This window comes from Peromyscus eremicus, chromosome 15, assembly GCF_949786415.1.
Source record: "Peromyscus eremicus chromosome 15, PerEre_H2_v1, whole genome shotgun sequence".
Taxonomy (NCBI): Eukaryota; Metazoa; Chordata; class Mammalia; order Rodentia; family Cricetidae; genus Peromyscus; species Peromyscus eremicus.
The window spans coordinates 57,463,668-57,485,767 of record NC_081431.1 but is presented as its reverse complement, the minus strand read 5'-3'; the positions used below and the strand labels follow the sequence as shown (position 1 = coordinate 57,485,767).

The window sequence follows — 22,100 nt, the reverse complement described above, 5'->3', positions numbered from 1 at the left end:
CAATTCCTGACACAAGGAAAAGCCACTGAGGGCTGTCCCTTATTTCTGCTGCATACATTTGAATGAAAAATACCCGGTCCCTAAGATGTTTGAGCCCTTGGCCAATCACAGCAGGATGCCAGAACAGGCTCCACTAAGGCGCTCTTCTGCCTTCACTTTCCTTCTACAGGGAGTAAACAGAAGGTGAGGTGCTGAGACACCTTATCGTATGCAGACTAAATTCATTTGTAAAGATTGCTTTACTGTCCTAGAAAAATACATGTTGTAAATTCGAGGGCTACAACTCAACCACTTTAGAGGATTCCTGAGGGATAGGGATAACCTTTGAGTATCAGGCTCTGTGGTTATGCGTACAAGAGGCATATTAAATATAGATGGGTCAGGCAGATTTAGAAATAAAAATCTTTTTCCTGATTTTTTTTTTTTCCTAAAAAAGAAAGACAAGTTACCATCTGTCTGGCTTATTTCGTGTGTGCATGTATATATAGGGACAGCCTGGGGGAGGGGCTGTGTCATGCAATGAAGCAGAGATGGGAAGATGGCTCCTTTGACAGAGGAGCCTTAGTGTTGCATGAGGAAAGCATGGAGGGAGGTCACTGGAAAGGGCTTAGTATGTAGCTGTTCCAACTTGTTCCTACCAAGAACCTAGAGCATCGGGAAAGAGGGTAGAAAGCATAATGATCTCTCAAGGGGACTCCTGTCTGAACACATCAGATGTCCTATGAAAATGAACAGGTATGTTTCTGAATATAAACGGTAGTGACTTCCTGTGCTCCTGAGGTGGGGCAAATAATCAGGAACCCATAATCCTTCTGGGTATCAATGTTTCTGGCCAAGAAAAGACGCTAGGAATCTGGAGGTAGGGGTAGAGCTGGGGAGAAAACAGTTCCAGATTTGGGGTATCTTCACAGGACTTTGAGAAGTGTCCTTTGTTTTAGCATTTTTAAATGCCAGCCTTGGTGAGCAAGGACTGAGCTGTCAGTGTCACTGTCGAGGCCATGGGCCAGGAAGCCACTCCAGGCTGAGAGAAAGTGCATCTCAAGACCACTGAGGGCTGCAGAACGGTCTGTGGCTGGGCCGGAGAGGAAACACAGGTTGAAGATCCCCTTTTAGATGCCGATGGCCTGTAGAACCCGCTTCTCGTTGTCATTAAGGTGGCACGAAAACATTATGTAACAGGGCTGCTGAGCAAACTGGCAAAGGAAGTTGGTGAGATATGCCTGGAGGAGGAAGAACAAGAGTGGCGTCACTACAGGTCCCCAGGGCCGTCAGTGTGCAGCAGGGTTGAGGACCACCGGCAAGTGGTACAGGAATGCTGGCTCTCAGACAAGTGCCAACTTCCTAAGGGGTAGGTTTTCACATTCTTGGATCTAATGTACATAGAACCCAATGACAGAATGCCATAGGGAACCAAAAATATTTCCAAGGCTCTATCTCCTATTTCACCCAGAGAACGCTCCCAAAGTAGCCTTAGAAGATGGATCATAGCTGGTACAGAATCCTGGATGAAAACCCCAGCACCCCTCTCTGCCCATGGCCTTGAACACTCAGACAGACAGCAACTCCACCCCTACTTTCTTGTAGTTCTCATGAAGAACTACGAATGAATTTGAACCCACAATCTTGCCTCCATGGCTTGAAATAGATACTGTCACTATAAGACATCTTCTACAGACACCCTCACCTGTAGATCAATCTGATAGAGAGGATCCTTCAGGGCATCAGGGTCATCTTCCTCATCATCTTCATAGTAATCCTCCTCTGTTAGACACAGCCAACACAGGGCGAGTCAGGACAGAGGCCCATAGTCAGGCCTTTGGTGGTATTTACCACCCCACGGTTGAGGCAGAAGGGCAGAAGCCCAAGGAATACCCCTTGTAAGCCCACATCTCCTCTTGCTTGGGTACCCCATTCTTGGCACCAGTGTGCACAGAAAAGGTGTTTACCATATTGTCTTGTCTTTTCTCAAATGGCTTACCATATTTACTTGTAGCAAGGATGTCAGATAAAAGCTGGCCAGCTAAACCATCCTCCTCCTCCTCTTCCTCTTCCTCTTGGTCCTCCCACATATCATTGGAATCATCTACTTGAAGATGAAAAGCAGATGAAACAGTCATGCACTTTCCCTCTCAAATCTTACCACGATAAAACAGAAGGTCCAAGGGTCTCTGCAGTGTGGACTACCGCCCTCTCAAATGGGAAAGAACCAAGGACAGCCAAACCTTCCCAATGAGTGAATGGAAGAACTAAAGCTTCTAAGAAGGGGTAGGGTAGGTAGCTTGCTTCCTAGCTGCCCCCACCTTCAACCTCTGTGAGAATTGACGTAGACCTGACAGTACCAGACACGGAGCAGCTTTTCAATAACACTTCTGCCACACCCTTAAATCTGTGCCTAATAAACCTAATCAATCATATGACAACATGTAATTTGATCCTCCAGGTTAAAGTCTGGGAGTAAGGGCCTGGTGCACCTTGACTCCACTCAGCGGTAGTGGCCTGGCGAGCCGCATTGGCCTCCATGACGTTGGAGAGTTCATTGATAATCAACTTTAGGATCTTGACCAGCAAAGGAATGTTTGTCCAGCGCTCCGGGTCTAGGAAGGAGTAAAAGAACCTCAAGTCAGATTGTCACTGGGCAGCATCCCCATCCTTCCTACAGTTCTACTCATATTTCTCAGGTGCTTTCCACCATCTCTGACTATACCCAACCAGAAAGAGTACTTTAAATTTAATTCTGCCTGGTGTTATATATAAGAGCTAAGAAATAAGGAGAAGTAAGACAGTTCCGGGATTAGAGATCAGTTGCTACCGGTAACAAAGCTGAGCCCCAGAATGGAAGCTGGGAAGAATTGTGCCCGAGATTATTTGCCTCAATTTTCAACAAGAAGGATCCATACATTCTGATTAATTTTGCTTAGTTTTCTGCTGCTTCTTTAGGAAACCCACCAATAAAAATACAGAACACAGTATAGCCCTTTTCCTGTCCCCGACAGCTAGAGAAACGGAAGCCTCGCTCACTTTTGGCTGACTTAGAGCGGGTCCGAATGCCTTCATCCATGCCGTAGATCTCTTCTCCCTTTACACGAATATCCTGTAGCCGCTTGTCATCTGCATTGATACCATGCTGAAGCAGTTTGCACAGTGCCACAGAGCTGGGGAGAGCCAGAGAATGTCAGTCAGCTCCTATCCAGAGCTTAGTCCAAGTAGATTAGCTCACTCTCAGAAGACGAAGACCCTCTCTGATGGTGAAACTGCTTTTCACAACTAATTAGGAGAGGCAGCAGAGTTCAGCTGAGAATGGGATTTGATGCCCATGAGGTGGTCCACTGCTTTCTGCTCAGAAATACACATTCTACTCTGCTGATTGTTTTCCTGGGAATTTCAACATGGAGGTATTCAAATAGAAGGGTTATCACGAAAGCTAGAACAGAGAATACAGGGAACAGCCTGGTACGTCAAACAAAAATCAACAGTGCAAGTCAGGGAAGGAAGATTTAAATGTGAGTACAAGTAGAAAGCTCAGAGCAAAAAGACAGAGCCTACCTAACTTTGCCTTCATACTGTCCATAAAACAGATGCTGCCGGCTTGTCCACTCAGCCATCACAAACTCCAGGGCAGGTTTGCCAGTCGGTCCTGGGAGGCTACACAGGAACTCCAACAGAGGTTCCAGCTGAGTGTGCACCAGATGAGCAAACACCATGATCAGAGACTAGAAGAGAACAAGAGGGTACCTGTTTCAGGAAAACAGATTTCATAGACACAGGAGAGGTGAGAGAAGAGCCCAGTCGGTTAAGAAACAGAGTCTGGGGCTGGGCATGGTGGGCATGCCTTTAATCCCAGTACTCATGAAGCAGGGCAGGCAGATCACAGAGTTCAAGAGGCCAGCCTGGTCTACATAGAGAATTCCAGGCTAGCCAGAGCTACACAACGAGACCATTAAAACAAACAAACAAACAAATAAACAAACAGAAACAGAAACAGAGTCTGGGCTGGAGAAATGACTCAGCTGGGTTCTAGTATCCACAACCATTTATAACTCTAGTTCCAAGAGCTTGGACTCCATGTAAATGGTGTACACGGGGACACACACACACACACACACACACACACACACATACACACACGTAAGGAAAACATTCACATAGGTAAAATAAATCTTTATACACAGCAGGTCCACTCACAGGACAAAACATAAGATTTCTTTGTTCCTGTTTCTTGGGCCAGAGCAGATCCCACTTTACTTACCTGCTCTACAAGGATATCGAGAGAGTAAAACAACTCAGGGCCCACATACTCATTTGATTCCCCATCCCCATGCAGCCAAAAGCCTAGTACCCCACTGTTCTCACCTGCATGACGCTGAGTGTCTCTGCTTGCTGCATCTTACTGAGGATGGCACGAAGGATCTGGTCCAGGTTCTCCCCAAGCTCCCGCCCTGCCTTGGAGATGAGCGTGGAGACCAGGCGGCCCACAAAGGCTGCAGTGAACTCGGAAGTCCGTGGGTCCAGGAGCTGGCTCACCACCTGCATCACGTACCATAGTCCATTGTGGCCTTGCTCATCATGCCACTGGGCTACCTGTTCCAGTGTCACTGACACATAGGCCCGCAAGCACTCTCCACCATTCTGTGGAGACAGAAGTGACAAGATTAGCCATGAGAGGAAGAGATGCAAGGAGGCCCTCAGACTGTTACTGACAGAGTCTATACCTCATGGGAGCAGTAAGCCTATAGGGTTCGTGTGGCTCATAACACTAGATGTAGGAATTTATTGTTGCAGATAAACACAGGCACTAACACAGTCCTTCCTTTACCCAATCAGCTATCTCAAAACTGCCTATTTCTCATTACAAGGGTCAGTCACCAAGCAAACTGGGGTTTAACAGTAAAGATTTACCTTTGGTATTGAAAAACTTCTTAGATGTAGCAATAACCAAGAGTATTAAAGGTCTTCATGAGATCTCACACAAATCACTGTTTGCCTAGGGATTTCCAATCTGACCAGTATCTACTATCATTTTCCTATATCCTTTATAAACAACCACAATAAAGAACTGAAAAATAACCAACACATCTTTCACCAGGTCTATCACTTGACTGTATCAACAGGATCTTCAGAGAAGTCCCAAGGCCCCAAGTCTGACACCTAAGCTACTCTATAGCATCAATAACCAAACACAGACAGCCAGATATCTGGTATTCACACTTTTTAAGGCTGTAACAGACCTCAGAGCACAACCAAACCAGGCTTCTCTGGGTAAATTTGGAGTCGATAGACTTATATTTCAAAAGTATAATCATGTCACTTTTTTCCCCCAGCCTACCATTTGGCTATGGCTGGGAAATTGTTTTCTCTCTAGTTTCCAAGTGTAAGATACCTGCATGGTGGCATTATCATCCGTGTGAAGGGTGCATTGTGCCACAGCAGGGAAAGCTTGACAGATGAGGAGCTGGGAAAGGGGAGGCTTTGTATTTCGCACCACCGTGGTCAGGATATCAATAGCTGTCTGGAAGAAGAAAGAAAAGTCAAATTACTTCTGGGGTGGGAAGTATCCAGCAACCACGACACCTGTTAGGTAGTCGGAGCTCTCAGTTTCATTATAGTGCTTATGATTTTATTAGCCATGGAGGTGGGTGGTATTTGACAGTGGCTAGGGAGATGTTTCAGTTGGAAAGCATTTCCCTTGTTGCATGAAGAACTGACTTCTACTCCCAGGATCCATGTAAAAAAGGCAGGTATGGTGGCATGTGTGCTTATAATCCTAGTGCTAGGGAGGCAGAGAAAGGAGGTTCCCTGGGGCTTGCCAGCTAGTCAGCATACCTTACTTGGCAAGACTCAAGCCAATGAGAGATCTTGATTCAAAGGAGGTAGATTGTGTTCCTTATGATACCAGAGGTTGCCTGTCCTCTTGCCTCCACAAGCATACATAGACACACATGCACTGGGAGAAAATGCCACCAGGCATGGTGGTGCATGCCTGTAATCCCATCAATGGGGAGATAGAGGCAGGCAGATCTCTGTGAGTTCAAGGTCAGTGGGGTCTATAGAGCTAGTCTACAGTCAGACCATGCCTCTGAACACACCCATATTCTCTTTCTCTCTCTCGTTGGTTTTTTGAGACAGGGTTTACCACTGTCCCCATGGATAGAGTAGCTCAGTATAAAATAACATCCCAAATCTCCAGTGTATCACTGACTTCCTGTCTGTAGGTGGGATCTGTGGGTAACACTTGCAGAGCTCTTTCTCTCCTCTCACTCACGGATCTTGTAATCACTTACCGCACAGAGCCCTGCAGGGATCTTGTCTGCTGGGGCCTGCATTATGCTGACCAGAGTGGGAATAAGCCTCATCTGCATGGGGCCTTGACAGGCTTCAATCTGTGACAGCTCCTTGAAGATGTCCTGAGCCAGCGAGGCGACAACAGGATCTGAAGTAGAGAAGGCAACATGGAAGCCTGTCTATTACTGGTTTAATGATGTGTGTTTCTTGCTCTACATCTAACATAAGTTAACAACTGCATAGATTACATCTCACACTTGGGAAGTGGAGCAGCCAGCTATATGGATCACCTGAAGACCAAGGGGATGCTAAGTCTTCAAAAGATACAACAGATATTTTCATCGGGGAATGGACTTTTTTATAGCTACTTCTAAAGTTAAAGTAGGCTTTTCTTCTGGGCCATCTGGAATGATAATGAAACCAAATGATAAAAGCCTCCAAACCAAAAACCAAACAAAAACCCCACTGATATTTTATTAAGAAGAAAGCTGGGTGTGGTGGTATACACCTTTGGTCCTAGCACTTGGGAGGCAGAGGCTCGGGGATCTCTGTGAGTTTGAGGCCAGCCTAGTCTACATAGTGAGTTTCAGGACAGCTAAGGCTACATAAAGAGACGGTCTTGGAAGAAAAAAAAAAAAAAGTTCAAACACTGTTGCCTCCAGGCTCTCATACATTTTATTTTTTTAAAAATTATTTACTGGATTTATTTATTTACACTTATTGTACAGGTGTTTTTACCTGCATACACGTTTATGTCCCACATTCAGGCAGTACCCAAGGAGACCATAAAAGGATGTCTCCCTTAGAACTCGAGTTCCAGAAGGCAATGGGCCACCATGTGGGTGATGGAACTGGGGGTACCCTGGCAGAGCAGCCAGTGCTTTAACTCCTGAGCCACCTCTCCTGCTCCTCTTACACCTTTTCAAGAAGTCACACAGATTTCTTAAGGAGTAGCCATGACAGACAGGAAGAACTCCTAGGGCCCTACCTGTAGCACAAGGTACAGCTCTCAAAAGGCAGAGCTTCATAAAGAAATGGAGCTTCTTTTTGGTGTCTATTTTGAGAAGGGGTCTCATTATATACCCTTTAATCTGTAATCCTCCAGCCTCAGCCCCAACGGCTAGGATCACAAGTATGCATCATCTGACTAAGAAATGGAACTTCGTAGCAATCTGCTTTGCTTATGTAATAAAAGTGCCTTTTTCATGTAGCATATATGCAGTGCACATACAGGTCTATGTTAAAAGTAACTACAGCACTGCTTGTAATAGAAATAAACAAACAAAAAAGATCTAGCTCTCGATTAAAAGGATGAGTAAATAAAAGATACAGTCACTTCACAGAAAACTAATGAAGCCTGAAAAGAATGAGAGATCCACAAGTGTGGACACATTTTTCAAGTAAAAAACCAAAACCAAAACCAAACAAATAAACTAAATAACATGTTTGGTAGAATATCATATTAATAACTACCATTCCTGTATGTTTTAGCTTCAATTTTGAAAACAAATATCCTTAATATTTTTTCTGGTACTTTATTTTTCTGGTAACTATATTAGCCAGGTGGTGGTGGGACACGTCTTTAATCCCAGCACTCGGGAAGCAGAGGCAGATGGATCTCTGTGAGTTCAAGGCCAGCCTGGTCTACAGAGAGAGATCCAGGACAGGCTCCAAAGCTACAGAGAAATCCTGTCTCAAAAAACAAAACAAAACAAAACAAAAATTAATTAAAATGCTGAAAAGTATTAAAGGAAAGAAAAGCCTGTAATCCCACCACCTAGAGATAACCTTCTGATACATTTTCTCCTGGCATTTTTTCCCCAGCTACACACATATCCTCTTTGAAAAGAACAACTAAAACTTCAGATAATATTTTACGCATGTTCTGGGGGAAATCTCTTTTCGCTTCACTTTTACTATTATAAAAATATCCGTCCTGGGTATGGAAGCCCGTGCGCATGAACCGCACTTGGGAGGAGGAGCAGGAGGACGCGGGATGGGACAGCAGGGTCAAGGCCGCAAACTCACAGGGTGGGCTGTGGCTCGGCAGCCCAGCACTTGCTTCACCTGTACAAGGTTTCTTTGCATGTTTCTTTAGTATTTTCTTTCTCCAGTGTTAGGGATCAAACCTGAGGCCTCGTAATCGCTAGGCAAGGGCTCTATCACGGAACCACACCCCCAGCCCCAGGATCTCCTTTCCCAGACCGCTCAGGAAGTTATTCTCTTTCCTCCTCCATCATCAGGGTTTTGAGTTACATCTTTTGTGTTAGTCTTTTACTCACTATCTTTCCTAGCCCTCAGAGAAGACAATGACAGAATCGGTACTCTCCTTTGTAACGCTGCTGTACCTATGCGAACTATTTCTTTGCTTAGGCTAGTGAGATCACCAGACCCTAGAGATAGTTTCCTAAATCCACCAGCCACCACTACTTCTGGCACTTCTCATCGACATAGCCTTCCTGATAGCATACCATTACTGTACTTTAGGAAAATGGCGATGGTGAAGGGACAGATTTTGCTTTCCACGCTTGCTGTGAATTCTGGGTCAACAGTACAAACGATGCACAGGGTCTCCATCACCAGGTTGAGGACCTCAGAGCTGAACTGCGCTGCTAGGTGAATCAGGCCATCAAGGACGCTGGGGAGGAAGGGCTGAAGCACATGTGTACTCTCTGAGATTTTCAGTTGATCACAATAACTAGAGAGAGAAAGTGAGATACATAATTAAGAGTTACTCATAAGCAGACCCTTCAGTTCTTAGGCTTTCCAATCTTACATGACCTATGCATATATAGCTTTATAAAGTCACTCCTACAGTTAGCTATGTCTTCATGTCTTTCTATACCATATTATATAAATATCAGTATCTCTAATTCTACTTTCTTCAAAATTTCTGCTTTGCTGGGTATTGAACCCAGGGTCTCTCACACATGCTTAAGCAGGCACTCTAAGCTACACTGCTAGTCTATTTGCTATTTTCTTTAAAAGTTCATCCCTCTCCTGTGATGAGGCAAATCTAGCCACATCGTTACACCCAAATTATTAAGCTACTAGATTAAATGTAGTATGAGTCCTCAGACTACAGTGTTAAATCACCAATATTTCGACATATAAAGCTGGCAAGATGGCTAAGCCTGTAAGGATACTTGCACCCAAGCCTGATGACCTGAGCTGGATCCCTAGAGACGACAAGGTGGAATGAGAGAATCATCTCTTGGAAGTTATTTTCTGACTTCCACCTCCATGCTGTAGCTCATGACCAGCCTGGTCTACAGAGCAAGTTCAGGCTGCCAGGGCTACATAGTAAGACCCTGTCTCAAAAACAAAACAACTTACAAAAAGAAAAAACAAAAAATAAATATATTCTTAAAACAACTTTTCATTATAATTGCTTAATAGGAGACTTTTTCAGTTTTCATGTTACAAATTTTGTGCTTTGAGTTTTTTGAGTGTCAAAATGAGTTTAATTTACATAAACAGTCTTATGTGTACTTAACAAAATTAGTACTTGACCTTTGGGATCTAAACTTCTCTATGTAGTTCTATTTATCTCTCTCTTTTTTTTTTTTTTTGATTTATTTATTTATTATGTATACAGAAGAGGGCGCCAGATCTCATTACAAATGGTTGTGAGCCACCATGTGGTTGCTGGGAATTGAACTCAGGACCTCTGGAAGAGCAGTCAGTGCTCTTAACCTCTGAGCCATCTCTCCAGCCCCTCTATTTATCTCTTAATCAACAAGTATTTCCTGAATGTTGCTTACTGGCTCTCACGATACAAATGCTACAAACACACTGTTTAGACCTTGCTTTCTTCCTCTTCTGATGGGGATGGAGTCCAGGGCTTTGCACCCTGGGCAAATGCTCTACCACTAAACTTCCAGTCCCAGGCCTTTGCCTTCGAGTGGGCACAGGTGCTGAGATGGTGCTGAGACGGCTCAGGGGGTAGAGGGGCTTTGCTGACAAGCCTGCGGATCTGAGCTGGATCCCCAGGACCCACACAGTGGAAAGCGAGAACCGACGGCCACAAGTTGTTCTTCGTGTGCATGGCATGCACATGCCCACACCCTCCCACCACATATATCAATGTAATTAATTAAAAATTACAACAGAATGGCAGTACTAAGTAGAAATAAAAACACTTTCTCTAAATAGCACTCTGTTAGTAGGTAGTCAATAAGTTTTTTTAAAGACAGGGTTTCACTTTGTAGCCTGACTGGACTGGAACTTGATATGCAGAAAAGGCTGGTCTTGAACTCACAGAGATCCACCTGCCTCTGCCTCCAGAATGCTGGGTTTAAAGATGTGTGCCACCACCTCCCATTCTTGTTTGTTTTATAGTCATATAAAGCTCTACAATGACCAGTGAAGACATGACTTCATGGGCTTGAACTTGCCATAGACTTGCTTTTTGCTCAGACCTTACTTCTTTCTTTTTATTTTTTAGTTATTTGGGATTTATTTAATTTTATATGTGTGAGTTTTGCCTGCACATATGCATGTAAACCACTCCTGTACCTTGTGCTCAAGGAGGCCAGAAGAGGGCGCTGTATTCTGGAACTGGAGTTGTGGATAGTTGTAAGCCACTATATAGTCACTGCTTATCGGCTCTACTAGAGTATTTCTTACAAATAACTGAAAAAAAACAAAACACTGACTACTAGCTTATTGACACGTCTACACTACTTCTCTACTCTTTGCTTTAGTAACGGTATACACTTTGTACCCTAGTTTCAGAGCTTGGTTCCCACCTTCTCACTGCTTCCTCCCAGTCCTCTCCTGGCTACTACACTGAACTGCAGCAGAGACTTCTGTCTGGACTACTACAGCAGCTTCCTAGTTGATGTTTCAACTTTTCGCTGTACGTTGCTATAATTATTTGAGTCAAGAAATGGGGGCTGGAGAGATGGCTCAGAGGTTAAGAGCACTGACTGCTCTTCCAGAGGTCCTGAGTTCAATTCCCAACAACCACATGGTGGCTCACAACCATCTGTAATGAGATCTGGTGCCCTCTTCTGGCATGCAGTCATACATGCTGTATACCTAATAAATAAATAAATCTTTAAAAAAAAAAAAAAAAAAAAAAAAAAGAAATGGATCTTTTTAGAACAGAAAGTCAGTATCATTGCCCTTGTAATTAAAACAAGATAACAACACAAGAAAAGAAGAGTTCAGAGCTGACTGAAGCCAGGTGCCACTTCAGCCTTCAGAAGTTAGGCCTGGGGTGGTGGTGGTGAGGGCTGGAGAGATGGCTCAAGGGTTTAGAGCAATTTTTCTTAGAGGACTCAGGTTCGATTCCCAGCACCCACAACATGGAAGCTCAGTTTCAGGGGATCTGATGTTCTCTGCTGGATTCCCAAGTGCACAGACATACACGCAGGCAAAACACCCGTACACATAAAATAAATATGTACATAATTAATAAAACATAAGTCAGTCCACAGCACTTGGAGGTAGAGGCAGGAGGATCGCTGTGAGTTCAAAGCTAGCCTGGTCTATAAAAGTGAGTTCCAGGACAGCCAGAGCTGTTACACAGAGAAACCCTGTCTCGAGAGAAACAATAACAACAAAAAAACCCAAAACCAAAAAAAAAAAAAAAAAAAAAAAAAAAAAAACAAAAAAACCAACAAAAAAACCTAAAAAAAAAAAATATGACTAGAGAAATCTGACACAAGTATAATTATGCATCAAAATATCTTGTTTCAGAAATCATTTAAGGCAGTTTACACTGATATATAAGCAACTGCATGGAGGAATAAACTAAAGCGGGTACAAAAGAAAAAGCAAGGATGCTATGATGAACTAAAATGTTACAATATTAGAAATTCCAGGGGCTAGAGATCTCAGTGGTTCAGAGCACAGACTGCTCTTCCAGAGGACCTGTATTTGTTTCCTAGCAGCCATACTGAGCAGCTCACAACAGCCTGTAACTCTAGGGCCTCCAGACACATCTGCACTCAAATGCACATGTCCACATACATAGTGCTAAAAATAAAATGAAACTTGAAAACAAAAATCCCCACAGTAAGATGGGCAGTGGTGTGCATGCCTTTGATCCCAGCACTCAGGAGGCAGAGGCAGGCAGATCTCTGAGTTTGAAACCAATCTGTTCTACAGAGTGAGTTCCAGGACAGCCAGGGCTACACAGAGAAGCCCTGTCTCAAAAAACCAGGAAAACAAACAAACCAAAAACCACCCCACAAAAACTAACAAACAAAGGAGCAGTAAGTACTCTTAGCCACTGAGCCATCTCTCCAACCCAAAGACTTATTTTTATTATTATTTTTATAATTTTGAGTGTGTGGGGTATGTGTGAGAATACAGGAGCATATGGAGACCAGAAGTTGTGGGATCTGCTAGAGCTGGACTTACAGGAGGTGGTTATGAGCTGCCCCATCTGGGTGCTGGGGACCCCAACTCAGGTCTTCTGCAAGAGAAGGAGGCACTCTTAATTCTGCTATCTCTCCAGCCCCAACAGGCTAGCTCTTGGAATTAGAGACAGGATCCAGTGTCTGACATCATTTGTATAATTCTATAAAGGTGTGAGTGTCCATTTCTCTCTGGCATTCATATTTATAGTTTGTCATTTTTTAGACTGATATGATTCACTGTTTAGGGAAATCAGTAGATTACTGCCTAAGTAGTCAATGAGAACTATACATTAGGTGTTTAAGTTTTCTTCCCATTGCGAAGATTATTTCTATTTCTTTGTGTGTATATGTATGGCTGTATGTACACACACACACACACACACACACACACACACACACACACCACACACACAGAGGTGCAGTGTCTGTGTACACACAGAGGCCAGAAGACGACACTGGCTATCCTCTTTTCTCACTCTCAGCTGTTCTTGTTTGAGGCAGGCTCTCTCCCTGAACTTGGGCTTGTTTTCTTAGGTAGGCTGGAAGACTGCAGGCCCCCCGCAATCCTCCTGTCTGTCTCTCCCCGACTCCCTTAGAGCGGGGATTACCGAAGTGTGCAGGACGGCCAGCTGGTTACACAGGTGCTAGGGTGGTTCTTTTTATTTTGTTTGTTTTTTTGGCACAGGGTTTCTCTGTGTAACAGTCCTGGCTGTCCTGGAACTCGCTCTGTAGACCAGGCTGGCCTCGAACTCACAGAGATCCGCCTGCCTCTGTCTCTGCCTCCCGAGTGCTGGGATGAAAGGCGTGTGCTACCACTTGGCAGGTCTAGGATCTTAAATCCAGTACTCAGGAGTATACACCAAGCACTCTTAACTGCTGAGCCATCTCTCCAGCCTCTCAATTTTTTTTTTCTGACTATAAAATTTAAATTTAAACTTATTATAATCAAACATCTACATATATAACAATAAATAAAAGTGTTTTTTTTAAAAATTCTAATCTCTCCTGTGAGAATCAATATAAATAAGTAATGCTTGACAGGTACTGCTGTCTGTAAAACACTCCAGGAAACAAGGGATATTTACCCTAAGTACTTACACACATCAAACTCTTCTCAGTTTGCAACTCTGAACATTTCTGTGAAATCACAGCACAAAGTAGACACGTTTCTTTTACCGATTCATAGTCTGCTTTTAAATTTATTATCCTGGTTTTACTCCCGGCCCATTTTTAAAGTTTTAAGTAAGATATACATAGGTTTTAATGGTTTTGTTCTTATTTAGTTGGCAAAGGCTTTTAATTTTTTTCTTAAAAATATTATTATTATTTACTTATGTGTATGAGGTCTGGGGTGTTTCAGATCTGGAGTTGGAGTTATAGGTAGTTGTGAACTGCCTGATGTGGGTACTGGGAATCAAATTTGGGTCCTCTCCAAGAACAGCCTGTGCTCTTAACTGCTGAGCCAGCTCCCTAGCACCTGCTTCTAAGCTTATCCTGACAACTGTCACAGGGGATGTCTAATGCTTCAGGGAATAATTAATGCATGGAGATGAAATCAAGTTTTACAAAGGTCAGAAGCAATACAGGCAGTGGTTAATCAGGTTGGGGCTCCCTCCTAAATCACTTAAGAATGGCTCCAGAGCTTTCTGAAAAGCTACATGTGGTTTTTTCTTAGCGCCAAACATTTTAAATTTATTTAGAGCCAAAGATCGGCTTTACCAAGACTGCACAGGGAAAGATGGGCTTTTGTTCATGGTTGTACCACTTACTGTTCAACACATACAGACAGAATAGGTGACTTCTCAATGTTCCCTGACGATAGCCCTCCCTCTTTCTCTCTCAATGTATAGCTTCTCAGTCACCATTTCAAAAGTTAAGAAGATAGGATAGGAAGATAAACTTTGTAATTCTCATGCATAGAATTCAACTGAGATGCTTAAATTTGGACCTTAAAATATCCTTTAAAAACAATGTTCAGGGAGGCTGGAGAAATGGCTCAGCGGTTAAGAGCACTGGCTGTTCTTCCAGAGGTCCTGAGTTCAATTCCCAGCACCCACATGCTGGCTCACAACCATCTGTAATGAGATCTGGTGTCCTCTTCTGGCCTGCAGTCATACATGCTGTATACATAATAACTAAATAAATCTTTAAAAAAACAAAAACAAAAACAATGTTCAGGCCTGGAGATAGGGCTCAGCAGTTAAGAGCACTGTTCCTGTGGAGGGCCTAGGCTCAATTTCCAGCACTCACAATTGTCTATAACTCCAGTTCCAGGGGGTCCAATGCCCTCTTCTGACCTCTGTGGGCACCAAACACGCACCCGGTACACAGACATATGTGCAAGCAAAACACTCATACACATAAACTATAAATATAAAAGAAAAACATTTTAAAATAACAATGGAACATAAGTAAATGACTATAAAACCTCAGTCTTTCCCTATGGAAAAGGAGATGAGACTGGAAGAAATGAGCAGTGTTTCCAGGCCATATTCTTCCAAATTTGGTTTCTAATACAGGGACTATCAACACAATGATGTGATTGACAGTCAGACTCACGTCCCTCCTCAATTCTGCAACTCTGATGCAAATTACTCATCACTCAGAACCTTGGGTCATGCACCTCCACTGAAGGAAGGAAGCTGCTGAGACTCACAGCTGGAGTGAATCTACCGCTAAGGAGCAGACGGGAACAGGACCCCTTCTGAAGTCCCCTGCACCGTTTTTCCCTCTCTTTCCAATACTCATTCTGAAGGAGACCTTCAGGAGAAATTTCCAAACAGTATAATGCACGGGACACTGTGATGACTGCTAGAGTCGTTTTCTCTTAAGCAATTCTTACCACTCTAGAGTAGCATACTTACCCCCAGATGGCTCTCACAGCAGAAATCCGTACTGATGGGGGTTGTGTTTCATGAAGACCACTGACTGTGGCCTGTAGGAACTGCTGAATCAGCTCAGGGGACATAGCAACAGTAAAACGACTGGCAGCCCAGAGGGCCCGTCCCAGGAGGAAGGGAGACGCTATGAGAAAGAGCAATCATAGGTCGGATGATGAAGAGTCCCTCTCGCCCCTCCTCCCTCCCAACTCCACTTCTCAAATGTTAACTAACTGGATGCTACATAATGTATATGACTTATATGAAAGAAAAGCACAATTTCATATGGTAAAAGAACATGTGCAGTGGATGGCACAGAATCAATCTGTCAATTCTACCTCTGACTACCGACTATTCTGAGCCGAAAGTCCTCATTATTCCTATCTGCACAACCAGTTTGTCTAACTCCTTCCCCACGGCCACTTCCTTCCTATTATTGTCCCAACACTAGAACATAAAATCGTAGCTCTGATCATGTCAGCCCTCTATCAATAACCTGCCAAATCATTTTACAGTCCACCAAATATGCACAGCACCAGTGATGGCATTCAAGGCTCCCTTTATGGCCACTAACCTCAAGCACATACCAGTCCTGGAAACTCACACCTTGTTTTGTCAGTTCTGGGCTTTGTTTAAATTACACGTCAACACATTCCTCTTTTATATCACCTCAGTGATCTCTTAGGCTGAAGTGATCCCTCACCTCTGAGCCGCTGTAAATCCATACGCTCAGCTTTCTCATCATCTACCAGATTGTGTTTACGGTCTAACCGCTAGTGTAAGAATTACTGCCTCCTACCGAGCACAAACTGCTTGAGGAGACAATCTTTTCAGCCGGTCAAAGAGCTTAGCTTAGTTATTTACACTACAATATGTAATTGACAGGAGTTATTGAATAGCTCCTAACAAACCAGTAAATTACTAACAATTTAGGTCTACAGAGGCAGTAACTGTCAAAGTATGGTCTAGGCACTTCTGAACATCCTTATAGCTAAAATGATCACTTTTTAATTTAAACATTTCATAATCTTATGAGTTTGGGTGTATGTCTGTGTACTATATGAGTGCCTGGTGCCCAGAGGCCAGAAGAGGGAGTGGCATTTCCCTGGAACTGGAGTTACAGACAGTTGTGAGCCACCATGTGGGTGCTGGGAATCAAATGCAGGTTTTCTGGAAGAGCAGCCAGTGTTCTTAACTGCTGAGCCATCTCTCCAGCCCCCCAAAACTTTTTTGTGTATGTGGGGTGGGTTTCAAGACAGGGTAACTGTAGCCCTGGTTGTCCCGGAATTCACTCTGTAGACCAGGATGGCCTCGAACTCAGAGATCCGCCTGCCTCTTCTTCCCAAGTGCTGGTATTAAAGGTGTGCACCACCATTGCCCAGTTCCCTAAAATCATTTTTTAAGGAATACCAAGCCATTAACTTTTTTGTTCTCATTATTTCACAAGTGAATAATGCCGCTTTCCAGAGGTTACAGGATACATATATGACATCATGGCTTTGATAACTAATGGAATGGATACAAGCCACAACTGTTGTGGTTTTTTTGTTTAAAGATTTTAATCTCAATTATATGTGTCAGGATGTGTACACATGAGTGCAGTGCCAGTAGTAGCCAGAAGAGGGCATCAGATCCCTTGGAGCTTGAGTTACAAGTAGTGGTGAGCCCTTGGGGTGTTAAGAACTGAACTCAGATCAATATACACAAACATATACACAAAACTAAGAAAGGGAGGGAGAGTGAGAAGAAAAGGGGCTAAAGACACAGCTCAGGAGTTAAGAATGTTTGCTCTTTAATCATGAGACTAAGAGTTTCCATCACAGCACCCATGCAACAAGCCATGAGGCCCAGCAAATGTCTGTAACTCCAGCTCTGACAGGGTGGGGCAGGAGGACTGGCGGGGCTTGCTGGATTTCAGTCTAGCCGAGATGTGAACTTCAGGTTCAAGGAGAGACTTCGTCTCAAAGGAATAGGCAGAGAGTGATATAGGATACTTGAGTGCTAGGACTAAAGGCATGTGCAACCCCCACCCGACCCCCCAGCAGCCCCTTTTTTTGGAGACAGGGTCTTACATAGGCCAGGCATGCTTCAAATTCACTATGTACCACGATGGCCTTCGACTTACAAATCTCTGATGTATGTACTCACACAGACACACAAATATTTAAAAAAGTATGTAAGTGAGTTAACAGCAGGTTCCAACATCTTCTAGAATCCTGGCATATATTAAAACATACCTGACAGGTTGAGGTCTGCAAGGATGACGTTGGTCAGGAACCCATGCATGTCAAAATGGATCCTGCCATTTTTCACACTGTCAGTGATGATGGACTTTACTGAGCCTAGAGCAAGCATGCAGGCCTCATGGATTTTCCACCTGCAAAAAGGATACTGCAGCTGCTAAAACAAACTACACTTCCAAAATAAAGGGATTCAAGGTAAGGCCATTTAGAAAAGGGTATTCCAGAACGATCTCATCCCAAAGTCATTGTATGTATTTCTAATTCATTTATTTAAAACCATCTTTTTACACCCACCTACCTACCGTGTGGGAGCATTTAGTAGCAATGGCATGCATACAGAGGTCAGTCCATTACTTGTACCCTGTGGGTTCTAGGGACTGAACTAAGTTTGTCAGGCTTGACAGTAAGTGTCCTTACCTGCTGAGCCATCTCATCAGCCCTCACTATTATTATTATTATTACTATTACTATTATTATTATTATTTTGTTTTTTTTGAGACTGTGTTTTCCTGTGTAGTCCTGGAACTTGCTCTGTAGATCAGGCTGGCCTAGAAGTCAGAAATTCATCTGCCTCTGTTTCCTGAGTGCTAGGACTAAAGGCATGTGCAACCCCCACCCGACCCCCCAGCAGCCCCTTTTTTTGGAGACAGGGTCTTACATAGGCCAGGCATGCTTCAAATTCACTATGTACCACGATGGCCTTCGACTTACAAATCTCTTGCCTCTAGCTTCCAAGTGCTAGGATACAAGTCATGTACCACATCCAGTCTTATCCTTCCGATTTCAACACTATTTATTAAATTCCACTGAAACCAATGAAATACAGAGTCTTCTAATTAAAAACAAAAGTCTTCTCCTTCAAAGCTGTTTAAAAAAGGGATACAATGAACTTATTTTCCCTCAGATCTGACACTCTAAACAAGTCTCTAAGCAGAGCGCTTCTGCACGTTCTTACCAGTGCTCAGTACCACTGCTTTTGGTTTGCTCAGCTTCTTGTAAATGCCGAGTGGCTGCCGCAGCCAGGGCCACTGCACTCTCGTTCTGGAAATCTGTGGCCACAGCCTAGGGAGAAAGAAGATCTAAAAATAAATGTCTGTGTGTGGATGGTTCAAACTCTTTGACACACCCATACTAAAGCCTGATCAGGTATATTAAAAGTGACTCCATTAGTTCAGAGTCTCTGATGAAATTAAGAGCAACACATGAAACTCTGTAGTGTTTATGCATTGTAAGGCTAAATAGTTCTAAACAGTTGACGTCTTTGGCTCTATTAAATGAAGCGTAAGAAAAAAAATGATAGTTAGCTTTGGATGACAATGGACTAGAAATTTGTTTTCTTGGAAGCTGACAGATCATGAAAATATAAGGTCACTCTAATAGTGCATAATTTTTTTTCCTGTTCTACTTCTTTTTTGATTCCAGCAATTCAGCGACGCTCCCTTGCACATGCTAGACAAGGGCTCTACCATTGAGCTATATTCCCTGCTCTCATGTAGCCTGTCATAGGTGCCTTAGAAGAACTAAATAGTACGGAGACATGTTTACCAACAAACCCAACAGGAAATGGCAGGTTCTTCACAGCATTCTGGCCTAGAGGCAACCCTATGCTCTAGCTGGAGGAGCCAAAGAAATCATGAGCTGATGTTCCATGCTCATCCCCCAACAATCTTTTTAAGTTTGTCAGCTTCTGGTTTGTGCCTTGGAGGCTTGCTGAACTCAGAAGCAAACGGAAGTGTTCCTGACTCAATGAACCAGTTGCGACAACTTTGGAATTTCTAAATCTCAAATTTCATGAGCAACTTTCTTATATCCTTAAAAAGGCCTGAGGTGAAGCTGCCCAACAGTGCTGCTTACCTTGGGTTAGCTGTCTAGGAAGAAGAACTTCCAATTACTGGAGGGTTATTTGGTTGAAGTAGCAACGTAACTCTTACCAGCAACAAGTCTTGAGCTGCGATTCTAACAGTGTAGGAGAAAGTGTCATCATCCTCATCCTCTACAAACTGCTGTGGGTTAGCTGTCCACACTTTAATCTGCCAAGAGGATGAAGTCAGGTCATTGTGAGGTTACCATTCTGGGCTCCATGTTCCTTCTTTTTATCAGCAGACACAGGAAGATTTCAGTCTTTCATCCCGATCACACTCTACTCTAAAGTCTTTTTCTTTTTGTGACAGGGTTTCAGTAGATAGCCCTGGCTGGCCCTGAACTAAGAGATCTATCTATTTGCTTTACAGTCTTTTTTTGTTGAGAAACAAGTCATTTATCCAAATCTGTAGGACGGCTATTTTTCTGTAGCAGAATCTTCTTTAGAATTTGACAGATTTGCCAGAGGGCGGTGGTGGCGCACACCTTTAATCCCAGCACTCAGGAGGCAGAAGCAGGTGCATCTCTGTGAATTCAAGGCCAGCCTAGTCTACAGAGCGAGATCCAGGACAGCCAACACTACACAGAGAAACCCTGTCTTGAACTGCCCCCTGAAAAAGAATTTGACAAATTACTTAGTTACTGCCATCAGCTTGTTACTCTGATAAACAGATTTCTGAATATACTGGGATATTTACTATAAAATTACACCAATTTTTGTGTTGATTTGTATGAAAGATTGCTATTTATATTCTTAAATTTTGTGTAAAAAATTACATTTATGCTCATGAGGAGTTGGTTCTCTCCCACCACATGGGTCCCAGGATGAACTCAGTTCATTAGGCTTGGTGGCAAACGTCTTTACCTGCTGAGCCATCTCAATACAACGCTGATGTATTCTTTTTTTGTGTTGTAAAAATACAGTATTTTTATTAATTCTTTGAGAACTTTGAACAATGTGTTTTGAGCATATTCACACTTTACTCTTCCCTGCAACTCACCCCAGATCTGGGGAGATTAGTTTATTTTTAATTAATTAATTAAAAAATCCAAGATAGGTTTTGTCTGTGTAGCCCTGACTGTATCCTGGAACTTCCTCTGAAGACCAGGCTGGCCTCGAACTCAGAGATCCTTCTGCCTCTGACTCCTGAGTGCTGGGATTGAAGGTGTGGCCCGCCACCATGCCTGGCTGGAGAAATGAGTTGTAAAGACCTGGATGTTGTTGCTCTTTTGTTCCTCCTCTAAATGCAGATCAGAAAAACCACCAGACTTCCACGTGGCTAAAGAGCACATGGTGATCCCATAACAACAGCGAGTGTGGTGGCAGGACAGGAGCAGCTGACAACAGCCTAGCAGTGTATATACCCTGCACTCCAGGCTAAGCTAAGGAAGTGTTACTCAAATTCAGACAGCTCTCAATTTTGATGGTGTGGTTTACTTAATACGGTGCATTAGAGACGTGGCTAGATCATGGAACTTCTAGGGGTTCCTATACATTCTCATTTAGATCTCACCGATCACTAGTCTCAGCTGCTGCATTCTTAAATGTCCTTTTCTGGTTCCTAATGACCCATCAACCAGGCTGACAGATGACGATGAGTAATTTCACTATTTAAGGAAGTGTTGAATAGGTTCTCATACATACTGTGATCTTTGCTCAGTGGTTTCACAGAGATTTTCTTTTCTTTTCTTTTCTTTTTTTTTTTTTTTTTGAGACAGGGTTTCTCTGTGTAGTTTTGGTGCCTGTCCTAGAACTCACTCTGTAGACCAGGCTGGCCTCAAACTCACAGAGATCCGCCTGGCTCTGCCTCTTGACTGCTGGGATTAAAGGCGTGCGCCGCCACCGCCGCCACCACCACCACCACCACCACCACCACCACCACCACCACCACCACCGCCGCCCAGCTCACCGAGATTTTCTAATGGAAAAGTGTTCTGAAAGTCTGACACTGGAGTTCATAAACCCCTCAATACTCAGGGATTTGGTGATAAAACGATACCAAAACTTCTCTAGGATTTCACATAACGTTAGTCTCTTAGTGTCTGTTTTTTAGAAATGAGATGTCTACTTGACCAAGGTGTCACACTCTCCAAGTTTCCAATGCAAGTTAGTAATTTGTCTCCCAAGTACCATTTACCTGCTCCTCGGTGATCTGCATGTACAGGATAATGTAGTAAATAAGGTCCGGCAAAGCCTTTTTAACGGTGCTTTTGAATTTGCTGTTTTCTAGTAGGGCATGGACAAATTCAAAAATGCTAAAGACGAGGTTTTCAAAGCCTAGGACTTCTCCTATAGGGAATATATAAGAGTAGAAATTAATGATACAAAAACGAAAAGAAAGCCTTCATTCTGGAAATAAAACTACACTATCTTTGTAAATTAATAGAATATGTAAAGTACTTGCTAATTATTCCTGAAGGATTGGTACAGGAGGCTTTAGCTTCCTTCTTTAGAGTCAAAGATAGGT

The 22,100-nt window shown here is 43.3% G+C and overlaps 1 protein-coding gene across 2 annotated transcripts in view; it reads right to left on the bottom strand.

Annotated features, from left to right (window-relative positions):
* Positions 1–220: 220 nt before the first annotated feature.
* Positions 221–22,100, bottom strand: part of Ipo9 (importin 9) — a 41,867-nt gene continuing 19,987 nt past the window's right edge. The window contains exons 10-24 of one of the 2 annotated variants that reach the window (XM_059280231.1): positions 21,771–21,922; positions 19,704–19,802; positions 18,728–18,834; positions 17,767–17,906; positions 15,515–15,674; positions 8,751–8,977; positions 6,279–6,427; positions 5,378–5,506; positions 4,351–4,626; positions 3,544–3,710; positions 3,019–3,152; positions 2,472–2,594; positions 1,979–2,086; positions 1,685–1,761; positions 221–1,220 (exon numbers count right to left, since the gene is read on the bottom strand). In XM_059280231.1, coding sequence (XP_059136214.1) covers positions 1,110–1,220; positions 1,685–1,761; positions 1,979–2,086; positions 2,472–2,594; positions 3,019–3,152; positions 3,544–3,710; positions 4,351–4,626; positions 5,378–5,506; positions 6,279–6,427; positions 8,751–8,977; positions 15,515–15,674; positions 17,767–17,906; positions 18,728–18,834; positions 19,704–19,802; positions 21,771–21,922 — 2,159 coding nt within the window. In that variant the 3' untranslated portion in view covers positions 221–1,109. The remainder of the gene's footprint in view (positions 1,221–1,684; positions 1,762–1,978; positions 2,087–2,471; positions 2,595–3,018; positions 3,153–3,543; positions 3,711–4,350; positions 4,627–5,377; positions 5,507–6,278; positions 6,428–8,750; positions 8,978–15,514; positions 15,675–17,766; positions 17,907–18,727; positions 18,835–19,703; positions 19,803–21,770; positions 21,923–22,100) is intronic. The other variant, XM_059280233.1, reaches the window with a different exon arrangement.